Here is a 12,716-nt window from a genome sequence, read left to right as displayed (position 1 = left end):
GGGGCTGAAAATAACAAAAAAAAATCAACCAACCACAAAAATTGCTGAAAATATTTAACATTGGGCACCACCTACACAATCCAATGACTATAACTACACATTATTGCACCAATGACCCATCAAAGGCTTTAGAGCAGGGGTTCCCAAAGTGTGGGTCGGGACCCCCTGGGGGGTCGCGAGACACAAATGGAGGGTCGTGAGATGTCTTCCAGAATGTTATTTTCTTTTAAGTTATCTAAAAAAATAGTAAATTTGACCCTTTATAGTAAAAGAAATAGAAAATGTAATGAGTTTTCTGCCTTTCTTTTTTGTCAGATGACTCCTAAGTTTAGGGTTAGTGAACAATTAATCATCAAAAGCATCAGTAGCAGTAAGTTAATTCCTAACAGCACAGGAAAACAGCAAAAAACAGCTTTACCAAACTGCAAACTGTATTCAACTCTTATCCAGTAATTCAATCACCCTAAATTGAGGCCCTGTGTAAGTCCACTACTGCTGTTTGTTGTTGCTTTGATTTGGACGATGATTGTCAGCAGTTGTTGATTGCTTTAGTACCCATTTAATTTGATTCATCAGGGTAACACATGGTCAGTTTTGATTGTGTTGTACCTGTTGTAAGGTGCATTTCAACTCTGGATAATGAAGGTTTTGTTTTGTATTATTATTTTTTGTTGCATTATAAATCCGTGGCACATGCCATAAATAACCCAGTCCCTGCATAACTCTTCTAAAAACAGCTCTGTGGCGCCCCCTCTGGTGTGGACACTGCACAGCATGAGCTGCAGCAGTTTAGCAGGACTGCTGTCACCTGCTGCTTGGATGTTTAATGCATTTCAGGAATGAGCTGCAGGGTTTTACTCTATAGGTTACTGTTTAGGGAATAAGTCTTGAACCTATAGCCAACGTATTGAGACATTTTGTCTGGATTATAAACCGGTTAAATAGGCCAATGCAATGTATCCCCGCAGATACAATGAACCACTATATGAATAGAAAATGAAACATGTTTATTACTGAAAGCTATTAACTACATGCTTTATATGAAACTTACTGTTTTGTATACTTCTAATGTTGAACTACCTAACCTTACCTACCCATTCATTTTTCATGATTTCTTTAGGCTGAGTCAGTTAAATCTTGTTTTCATGCCCAGTCCTCTACTGTCCCTTAGTTTTCTTCTTTTAGAGCTCTTTTGTCAAAGCTGTCGATAAGCTAATATGGAGATGAATTTCAGATGAACAGAAAAGTTTCATCCAATAGAAAATAACATAAAACAATTAAAACACAGGATAGTAAAAACAATAAAAACAATAAAAAAAATATAAAAAAAACAAAAATAATAAAACAACAGAAGCAATAAAAACAATAAAACAATAGAAACAATAAAAACAATAAAACAATAGAAATAATAGAAACAATAAAACAATAAAACACTGAAACAGGAGCAGAGTCTCATGCGGGGTTGAAAGCCAAGAAATAAAAATAAGCTTATTCCAATCTTGAAAAGTCATAATATAATTTGTGAAGTATTGTTACATAAGTTATGTATCCCCCATTTGTTGTCTTCAATGTAAATTCTACTAAAAAAAAATCCCTTTGAAAGGCACAGTGACATAAAATGCAACATCAAATAAAAATGCTGCAGAGTAGTGAAGTCCTCGAGTATATGAGTTTATTTACTATCTACTACTGTTTACAACATGTGTACAAATAAAACATCATTTTTTATAGTCTACAACTGGATCTAAAATCATTTAGTCCCCAGTTATTTTCAGAATCAATTCATTTGATATTATTGTCATTTTGGGCACAGTCAACCACTTTTACCATGAAAGCTTTTATTTCAGGAATTTTGAGTCAGAACCACAAAAGAGAGATTAACTCCAGCAATCCTTAGATTACAGTAAAAAGCCAACCCCAAAGCCCTAATGGTTTTTATTCTTTTTACATGACTTTGGAAAGCTGTTGTTTATTTGTGTCATTAAGATACAAGTGCCTAGTGTGGTAGAAAGCAACTTGTCATTTAAATTAAGCACTTCATTTACCGCCAAAAACATCTGCACATCTCCTCTTTAAGATGTTTGGTCATTAATTTGGGCAAAAATAAATAGATGGCTCAAATAAATAAGAAAGACAAAATAACATGCAAAATCCAGAGTGTGGATGACTAGGAGCTCTGAGAGCTTGTCAGAAGAACAAATGTATCAATTAAGTTAAAAGCATCCATAAAATCTGCCATACATGTCTAAGCATATTTAGGTCTGACAGTCTAGAATAAGGTTATAAATACGGGAAGAAAAGGTACAAAACTTAGGATATAACTATAACACACTGCATGCTTCTCATTCACATGAAAATAAAGCCTATCCTCTTCTATGGAGACTGTTATTACCACCTGTTTCTATAAGTAATTGTGTACCTGAACATAACCGTGAACTCTATATCTGACAACTGTCTAAACAAAATATTTAGCATGGGGGTTAAAACATGTGGTTGTTACATATTACATTTTAGTGGGTCTTATTTGGCGCAGTGCTTCCAGCTTTGAATCACATGTGTTCCCAGATTGCCAAAACAGCCATCACATGGGTGATCCTTTTGTCTGCTGTTTGCGTATCTGTATCATGATCAGTCTGAGGATGACATCATCACTTCACACTGTCACTGACTGCCTATCTATCTGACTGTGAACCTCTCATTATACAGGGAAATAACATGTTAAACTTCTAATGTGCAAGAAGGATTTTCACTGTAGAGCTCAAATTCCCACTGTTCACAAATTCTCAGAGGCCGATGCTGGATTAAAAGTTTATAGCAGTAAAATTCTCACCTCGTGCGGAACAGCATGCCTTTGAAAAGCCTCACAGAGCTTACGGGCTGAAATTACCAGCGATTGAGTGGAAATGTTGTATGAAAGTTCAGAAAATTTGTTGTTATATCATTTACCTAAATGTGTTCTTACCATGTCACAAGTTTTGATGTTACTTTCTCCTTTTAAAAAGGCCAAGCACACAGACTTCAGATGAGCAATTGAGTGTGTATTTTTATGTCCAGAAATACACTGAAAGTACTTTTTGACTTATTAGACCCCTCTTCAATGAAAGGCTATTGAATCTATAGTATAACAAATTTATTGGTGCAACAGAAAATACTATCCCTCTGCAGCTGTTTGAGTCTGACCCTGCTGTCTCTGTTGATCTTGAGTGATGAACGCTGAGACTATGCCTCAAAGAGGGAGTGGGATGTTCTTTGTTATGAAGAGATTGTAGGCATAAAAACCCTCACAAAATTAAGTCAACTACTACCAAACATTTAGTACTGAAAGGGACACTATTATTTGTGAATTTGACTCAGCATTCCTTGAAATGGGCCACCCTGGGGCTAGGAATGTGTTTGAGAAGTTAATGAGTCAGACGCCCCCGCCTCTCCTGAGATCATATGCTGCACCTGACAACAGGGGCTCATTATGTAAGTGCTGAGTCTGAAGTGGAACATCAGTTATCCAAGGTTCATTCACACTTGCTTTTAAGGCAGCATCCATGATGAAAATCAAGAATGAAAATGGGGAGACGAAAATTGCGGTGAGTAAGAATCGACCCACTGAGCCAGTTTTTCATTCTAACCATGCAGCACCTGAGGAGGCTTAGATGGAAATGTGTGCTTTCCACGTGACTCATTTTTGAACTGAAGCCAAATTGCCATGAATATGACTCTATTTGTCCACACATGCTAAATCATTTGATCACTTGGACAGCCTGCGACAAGACCATGTATGGAGAGCTGTTTGAGGTTTGACCTGGAAAGCAGAATTTTGCACAACAGGTGCTCTCTGTTTCATTTGTATTTTTATTTTCTTCTAATCACTGGAGGATGATTCCTTTGCTTAAATTAAAGCATCTATCGCACAAGAAAAAGTGAAGAAGAGAAAGGTAAATATAATCAAATGTGGTCTCTGAATTGAAACAAGCCTGTTGCTGTTCCTCCTCCTACTACTACCACTGCTGTTTATGTGGCTCTCTCTGTGAAAGGGTATTAAGTGTTACTAATTTAACTAAATTATTTTAGATATTGATCAAAAAACTTTGATTTGCATGCTTTAAGATCAATTAAAAATATTTATTACAGCCTGTTTGAGGTTGCCAGGTTTGATAAATTCCTTTGCGTTGATCCTTTGTATTTGGTACTAACTAAATATTGTTGATTCGTGAGCTTGATCGTTTTAACAGATTTATACAACATTTGTAAATCCCTTATTAACAGACGTAAGGTAATCAATTTCTACATATAAACCCCTAAATACCTGGCATAAATGAAGCCTAGCAGAGATTTAGAGCATTTTGTGATCATTTGCCCATTTCCACTTATTCCATTGTACCTCTTACTCTGGATATTCAGACAGACTTTGGTTGCTGCAGATGTTCACATAACCTCAGTGCCTGCTTTTATGGACTTTGAAAAACAGATATGTTGAATCATTCAGTTAATGTTATGTATTGTTGTATTGTGCCTCTGTGATATTTGGGGTTTCTATGATAAGATTTCAAACCGTACAAAAGATATTGAATGGCTACAGTTACTCAATAAGCCTACTGTCTGAAGTTAGTCAGACAGACCCTCTCCACCTCCTCTGCAGCTGTTTGGGAAGCTCTGGTATTTTTATCTTCACTGTTGATATTCATTCATTCAAAAATGTACAGTCTTCTGACCTTTTCATTTTGCGATACACCATGTGCCTGGATGGCTATAGTCAGGGGCGTAACACCAAATCCTGGGTCCTGCATGTATGCATTCTGTATGGGCCCCTCCTCATACCCACTTCTATTCATTGTAGTGGCTTTGTACCCCTTCTCACGTGAGGGCTTTACCCCCCCCCCTACTCTGCCGTCCCTGGCTGTAGCACATCCCCCCTTTTCCTTTTTTTTCATTCGAAGAAATACAACCGAGCCAAATCTCACGATTTGATTCACATCTGATGCCATGAAATCATAAAATGCACGGTACAGTCGATTCTCTCCACCACGCGGTCACTTTATGACAACAGATCAATTGTATCATCCTCAGGATAAACTCAGCTTCTCGTCAGACTCAAGTTTCCACTTGAGAACAAACTCTTTACATGAAGGAAAGACCTGTCTCGGTGTACAAACTTTTTTGGACCATACTCTGAGCAAAACATCAGCCTCAAAATGCCTAAAGAATTTATGGACGAGTATCAACCGCTGCTTATTAAAGGAATTAAAGATTCAAAGCAACCAACGGTATGTAGATTATGATGAAATACGATGGGATGCTGCTGGTTTTCTGTGGTTTGTATTATAAGTCAATTTGTGTTTGTGTATCTCTGTATCTCTTCTTCATTGCAGTTTCCAAACAGATCACTTCTGCTGGCTGTATGTGCTGCTTGTATAGGGGGAACCTTTCAGTATGGATACAATGTATCTGTCATCAATGCACCTACAATGGTAATAAACTAAGGGACAGTCCAGTTATCACTCTATTCTCTACTACACAGTGGTTTAATATAAGTTATTTTGTGTGTGTGTTAATATCTGTACTCTCAATTTCAACACCTATAGTCTGTATTTACTACACATTAATAACAATATCCATCACATATTTTGATCAGGGTACCTCATTTTTATTTGCCTTCTCGTGAGCATGTTGCTTTTCCTTGGTTTCTTTCCAGTACGTGCATAACTTCATCAACGAAACCTGGAGTGAACGTTACCAGTCGGACATATCTGACCACGTTCTCACCCTGCTGTGGTCCACTATTGTGTCTATGTTTACAGTGGGGGGGCTCATTGGAGTAACAATCGGTGGAACAATGTCTATGATGCTGGGGAGGTATGAATCAAAAAGCAACTTTTATGGATTCTCCTTTATGTATTTTAGAAACTGAGTTATGTTCTACTCTGACTTTTTCAGGAAAGGTGCACTGTTGGCAAATAATGTATTTGCAATATTGGCTGCTCTGTTCATGGGTCTGAGTTACCCGACAAGATACTTTGAATTACTCATTGTTGGACGTCTTCTCTGTGGAATAAATGCAGGTAAATTACTGTTTAACTTTTTGTCCCTTAACTGTGATGAAACAGTACTTTTTATCAAATGTAAAATCATCCAATGAATATTTTCTATCCTCATTTGATAATGTTGTATTTTTCATAAAGGAATTGGACTTTGTGTTCAACCTCTGTATTTGGGAGAGATAGCTCCGACTTCTCTCCGTGGTGCCATGGGAACAGGGACTTCTATTTTCATCACTGGTGGAATTTTGACTGGACAAGTGATCGGCCTCAAGTAATGCTGGACAAAAAGCTGCATTGAAGTTTGCATTTTCAAAAGAATATGCTCTCTCCAATTCAAACATCTCTGTGTGATTTGACAGGGAGCTCCTGGGCAGAGAAGAGCTGTGGCATCTTCTGCTTGCTACCACATGTGTCCCGGCCATCATGCAGCTCATCATCCTGCCCTGGTTCCCTGAGAGCCCGCGTTACCTGCTCATTGACAAAGGAGACGATGCCAGATGCAAAAAAGGTAAACCATCACTGTTTGTTACTTCCATGTTTACATCACTACAATTTGATATTAAGCAAGGAAAAAAATATTTAACCCCTTTTGTCTTGTGTCACTCGACACCAAGTCATTTGTTTTCATGTGAGTTCAGGAATGGAATCACAGTCTAGTAAAGTGAAAAGAAACTGATTTGATGCAGTAACCCTTTTGATGCTATTATCTATAAATTATCAGACCCTACAGTTCAATCAGATTAAAAGAATGATGAATGCAGAAACAAATTACAATTAACAAGAGGGTCATGTGCTCTCTCTTTTGCAGCTCTGAAGCAGCTGCATGGTGGGATTGGCTGTATTGGAGAATGGGAAGAAATAGAGAAAGAGAGGAATAATTTTGTAGGTTTCAAAGCAAAGAAACCCTGGGAGCTCTTCACTGATCGTTCTATTCGCTGGCAGCTTCTCACCATCCTGCTGCTCAATGCTGCACAACAGCTGAATGGCATCAACGCTGTATGTATATGATGATAGAGCTGTTGTCATAGATCGATTCCTCAGTGGTAATCTTGAACAAAAGTGAAATGACTTATGTTACAAAAGAAGATTTATCTCTTTTTCCTGTAGATTTACTTTTATGCAGATTACTTGTTCAAACAAGCTGGGATTCCTTCGGAAAAAATACCATATGTAACGATTGGTACTGGTGCTTGTGAATGTGTCACCGCTTTAACATGTGTAAGTATTTGTCTCTTATCTTATTTTTGCGTGCATTACTTCGATGAGCCTCGTTTACAGCTTCTGTGGTTTGTACATCCCACAGAACATAAGTAGGAAAAGCCTCGAAAAACAAGGCCAAAAAACTTCTGACTTCTCTGATGCAAACTTTCAGTGTTTAAGAAACTTTGGAAAAGTAAGAGCACTTCTCAAATAAACAAAATTAAATAGCCTGAATTCACCCTCAAAGGGAATTTAATTCTTATATTGGAAAAGCACTTCAACATGTATATAGTACAATTAGTAAAGCAAAAAAGCTGTGATCAAGAACATAAAAAGTGTGAAGAAAATAAGTGAGACTGAGCATTTGAGGGTAAGACATAAATTATCATACTGTGGAGTAGGATTCGACAGAACAAACCTGGAACATCACCATGAAAGGTCAGAGTATGTTTCAAGTGTTTGACCGAAAATTTATCTTGATCTTGTGACATGCTGTGTGTCTCACAGGGTCTGCTCATTGACCGTCTGGGAAGGAAAGTGCTCATCGCAGGAGGATACACACTGATGAGTATCTGCTGTGTTTTGATCACGCTAACTCTCACTTTCCAGGTAAATAACCTGACCAGAAAACACTGTTAAGAAAAGTACTTTGATTAATGTTTTACAGGACTTTCTCTGCCTCTGATGCAGGCATGTACTGAGTTATTCCTACCAAAAAAATAAGGAAAATACTTCATGCTCCCTGTGGGCAAACCAAAGATATATAAACAAGTCTGCAGGGATTAGCCCATTTAAAGAGATTAGGCCTTCTAGCAAGGAGGGTGGTGAATGAAATACCGTGCATTTCAATGTGAGGAAGTTCAGGGTCAACTGTTTGGGTTTTTTTGAGAAGCTATTAAGTGAAACATTGGTGTGCACGACCAAAACATGTTTATAGTCAACCAGTGATTACTATGTAGTTCACGTATCTGGGTTAGTGTTAGGGAAAATTCTGTATTGCTTTCATATGTAATATCATCCTGTTAGATGTTGCACTGCAGCAGAGGAGATGTGTATAAGGCCTAGTATGTCCTAAGACAATACACCAATGGTCCTGGTCCTTTATGGCCTTAGGGAGTTTAAAGCATTGAGGATGATGTTGAAAGTGCAGTCATATGTGTTATTTTTTAGCCTCTTTAGTCTTTTAGTAAGTGAAAGGAAATAGTTCATCTTACATTCCCAAAAGCTATTTGAAAATAGGGCAAGTTATTTTAGAACAAAGTGCCTAATCTGAAACAAGTTTTTGGAAGGTAAAATTTTACAGATAAATTTGCATTTGAGGAACTAACACATTGAACATAGAAGTTAATAATAATTAACAGACCTTTCTACAACTAGGTTTAAAAACAGTCTGTGCAGGATAGCAGGAATTGGTTGTTGTTTCAGAATGGAGTTAGATCTGCGGTTGCCAACAAGCCAGCCTTTTATTGAAACTTGTTCCAAATTTTAAAGACACATTGACAGTTTTTTCCAGAAACACTTGCCTGATAGAAAGGACTAACTGGGCACAGATCATCATACCAAAATACAAGACAAGAAGTGGATGTTTCTCTTTAAGCCCAAAGGTCTGAGTAGTATATCAAAAAAGGGTCAGCCCTTTATTCATGGAGGAACTACACAACAGAAATTAGATTAGAGAACTTTATTGAGTAAATGGTCTTGAGCTGTAAATCTGGATCCTTAAGAGCTTTCAGCTGATTTCATTGCTTTCATTGCTAAGCCTTTTGCTCATATTTCATTCTTCATCCAGGGAAAACAGCCGATGTTCTCCCCCTTGTTGAACGATGAGGAACACTTGTGCTATATAAGTGCGCTGTCAAAGAATGTTAAAGAATTTTTTGGGCTTTCACAATACTTGAGGTTAAAATCAATCTGGCTTAAGTATTTTTTTTTATATAATTTCAAGGCATTGGGTTCTCTTGACCTTGAGCTGCAGTTGAGCAGCCTCAGTATGTTGGTATGGTCGGTGAGGCTATAGAGAATTCAGGACTTTTACAGAACCTATTGTGTCCATAGACCTACAGACAGTCACAAGTCAGACTTCATTGAGATCCTAGAGTTAAAATAACTTTAGGAAGGATGTGTCTTTAGCTAAAGTGCATCTGTATGCAGACGATACAATAGTCTATTCAACAGCCTCATCTCTGAGTCCAGTGTATGATCTTTCACAGAGCCTGCTTACAGATGTTAGATAATGTTTGGCATTCATACCAGTTGAGGAGACTCAATTCAAACATGACCACTCTTCTGGTACTTTAGTATTGATATTCACTCTAAAGGAGAGAATGCTCAGTGAAGAAATCTGAGGTTAAGCCTGCTTTATATTAACAAAACAGGCTCATTATTTAAGCAGTGAAGAAAAGACTTATAGATGCCACGTTCTGAAGTATTTTAGACTATGAAAACATTATTTACTACATGCTGCCTCCTCTTTTTGTGTTGCTAAATAAATAGTGTATCAAGGTGCTTCTGGTTCAATATCCAATCCATAGTCCCTCAATCATTACTTTGTATTTTACAGTCTGAACCTTGTTTTTTGTTGAAACATAGGAGAGAACAGCATCAATTTATTTTCATTTACAAAGCTACTCAGGGTAATTTCTTTCATATATGTGTAGTCCGCTTTCACTAATCAACAGTTTCTATGGTTTTCATAATAGAAGGTTGCTCCAACAAGTACTCAGGATTCATGGAGAGCTTAGTATAGGAGCATCTTTCTATTTTCCTGTAAACTGAACAACAGTTTCATGATCTTGGTTAAAGCTCTGACTGAAACCTTAGTTTAAAGAACAATTGCCATTGCAAAGTTGAGTTTTGGTGTATTCATCTTTTTCTCTGTTCTGCTCTGTTATGTTTTCGTGCTCTGTTTTTATCATTTTTATTTGTTAACTAGAGTTTAAAGAAGAAATGGAATGTTATAAATGTAACTTCATTAAACATTTGTCTTTCTGTGTCTTCATCTTTCTCACAGGAAGCCAACCCAATAGTCCCATACTTGAGCATGGGTTGTGTATTTGCTTTTATTCTGAGTTTTGGCCTAGGACCAGGTAACCTTATAAATTAGTAACTTTAAAAAACTAGTTTCAAGCTACTGAGCAGCACAACAGTTAGAACAGTTTAATCTTGTATTACTTCTTCCTCCTTAAAGGTGGCGTGACAAACATCTTGACTGCTGAACTATTCACACAAAGCACACGGCCTGCAGCATACATAATTTCAGGGTCACTCAACTGGTTCAGCTTCTTCTTTATTGGCCTGGCCTTCCCTTTTATTGTGGTAAATGTCCTGAAATCACTAAAAAAATCATCTCTTCTTTTTCATGTTTTCATGGCACAATTCAAATAATGAAACAAAACTTGGATCTTTGAGTGAGTTAACACTTCCTGGTGTTATGTTTCATTCTTGCAGATCGGGCTGCAGCAGTACTGTTTCCTTGTGTTCTTGGTCATCTGCGCCTTAGTGGCCACATACATTTGCCTTGCTGTTCCTGAAACCAAAAACAAAACCTTCCTGGAAATCGAGAATGCATTCCTGTCCAACAACAACAAAAAGGCGAATGGTGTGGATGCAACAGGAGCAATACTGTTATCAACTTCCATATGAAGAACAACCCATGACTCAGGGGTCGCTCAAGCTAAGATTTTTATGTGTAATATAGAGTATACATATATCACAAAGAGCAGTAATATACTTTAGAACATGTAGCATAATAATAACGGTGCTTTAAGTTATGGGACCTTGCTTGAACTTCAGTGTACTGTCATAGTAATGATTAGGTCTTGTTAGGTCACCTATATACATTCAATTAATCTGAATCTGTAATATTTTGTTGAAAATAAATGTCGGTTTGTACAACTTTCAGACAGAATGTTTCTTTCTCTTTTAATGAAAATCTCATAGTGCTAAACAGATTTCTCAGATTTCAGTTTGGAGAACAGCAGGGTTGGAACAGTAATAATCTGGCTCCAGGTAAACATCTATGGGGCCATTATTGTACAACAACAATACGCATTCAAGTTGCTCTGGGAATGTCGCCTATTCCATGAAAACATAAATCTACTCTTTTGCTTTCCTCAAATGTCTGTATGAAAGTAGGTAAATATGCCTTTTAACAGAAGACTAACCCAATTACAATAATCCTGCAGAGTGCCGCTTGTGAGTGTTTGGCTCAAATTCTCCACTCACATTTAAGCTGCTGCTTAACTCCCAAAATTCAACATGGTAGCCATGAATAATTTGGATCAGAATGGGTTTATTTATTTTGCTAAAAATCCATTTTCTTCGCCAGTTACAGAAACTTTCAGGAAACTTGTACTTTTGATTCACAAAATAAACTCATAAGAGTAATCAGTTCTGGGGAGTTAAACTGGAGCAAATTATTTTGCTTCAGGAATACTGTTCCTCCATCCATGCTGCTAATCCATGATTTAATTTCTATGGTATGAAAGCCTTTTTTTTTTTTTTTTTTAATGTGTGACAGTTTTAGTTTTTCATTGTCTAGAGTGTGGACCACACATGTGTGGCCAGATTACCCAACAAGGGGACCAGGCTCACAATTAAGCTGTGGACCCCCATCAAATCTTCATTCCTCCCTTTAAGTGTGTCAATGTGTATAAACCGTCCACACTGTGGTCTTAAAGTACAGCTCAGAAATAGAAACCTATCGTGACTGATTAATTGTCCTTTTTATTTACTGACCCAGTACAATAATGCTGCAAAACGCAGTCCCAGCTTTACAGTGTGTGCACATCATATATGACAATAATTAGATTGAAAAGGCACAAACGCAGAGCTGCTGCACCTGACATGGCTTCAAGTTTAAGTCATAATGCAGGACCTGACTTAAGCAGCTTATCTTTTCATAATATATTAGTGGTGCCCAAACTTAATTTTATAATAAATGAACACACAACTGACATTCTGTCAACCTCCATTTATATATACCCCAGTAATTCAGCTTTATATATATCTGTATGTACAGGTACTTAGATTTGCAATGGGTGGACCTGTCAACCAAACTTTAGCAAACAGAGCCAGAACCAACTCAAGCAAACAGAACCAGAACCAAACACAAGCAAACAGAACCAGAACCAAACTCAAGCAAACAGAACCAGAACCAACTCAAGCAAACAGAACCAGAACCAACTCAAGCAATCAGAAACAGAACCAAACTCATGTAAACAGAACCAGAACCAACTCAAGCAAACGGAACAAGAATCAACTCAAGCAAACAGAACCAGAACCAAACTCAAGCTAACAGAACCGGAACGAAACTCAAGCAAATACAACCAGAACCAAACTCAAGCTAACAGAACCAGAACCAACTCAAGCAAATAGAACCAGAACCAACTCAAGCAAATAGAACCAGAACCAACTCAAGCAAACAGAACCAGAACCAACTCAAGCAAACAGAACCAGAACCAAACTCATGTAAACAGAACCAGA

General features: G+C 37.5%; 1 protein-coding gene across 1 annotated transcript; it reads left to right on the top strand.

The window, feature by feature from the left end:
• Positions 1–5,186: 5,186 nt before the first annotated feature.
• Positions 5,187–11,077, top strand: slc2a11b (solute carrier family 2 member 11b). Its single transcript, XM_034691520.1, has 12 exons — positions 5,187–5,258; positions 5,364–5,462; positions 5,687–5,847; positions 5,929–6,053; positions 6,174–6,303; positions 6,392–6,540; positions 6,841–7,028; positions 7,140–7,250; positions 7,740–7,841; positions 10,243–10,318; positions 10,420–10,547; positions 10,680–11,077. The coding sequence occupies exons 1-12, from the start codon at positions 5,187–5,189 to the stop codon at positions 10,872–10,874; spliced, it is 1,536 nt and encodes a 511-aa protein (XP_034547411.1). The 3' UTR covers positions 10,875–11,077.
• The last annotated feature ends 1,639 nt before the right edge of the window (positions 11,078–12,716 follow it).

This window comes from Notolabrus celidotus, chromosome 9, assembly GCF_009762535.1.
Source record: "Notolabrus celidotus isolate fNotCel1 chromosome 9, fNotCel1.pri, whole genome shotgun sequence".
Taxonomy (NCBI): Eukaryota; Metazoa; Chordata; class Actinopteri; order Labriformes; family Labridae; genus Notolabrus; species Notolabrus celidotus.
Note: the sequence above shows the minus strand (reverse complement) of the source record. Positions and strands in the feature narration are given on the sequence as shown.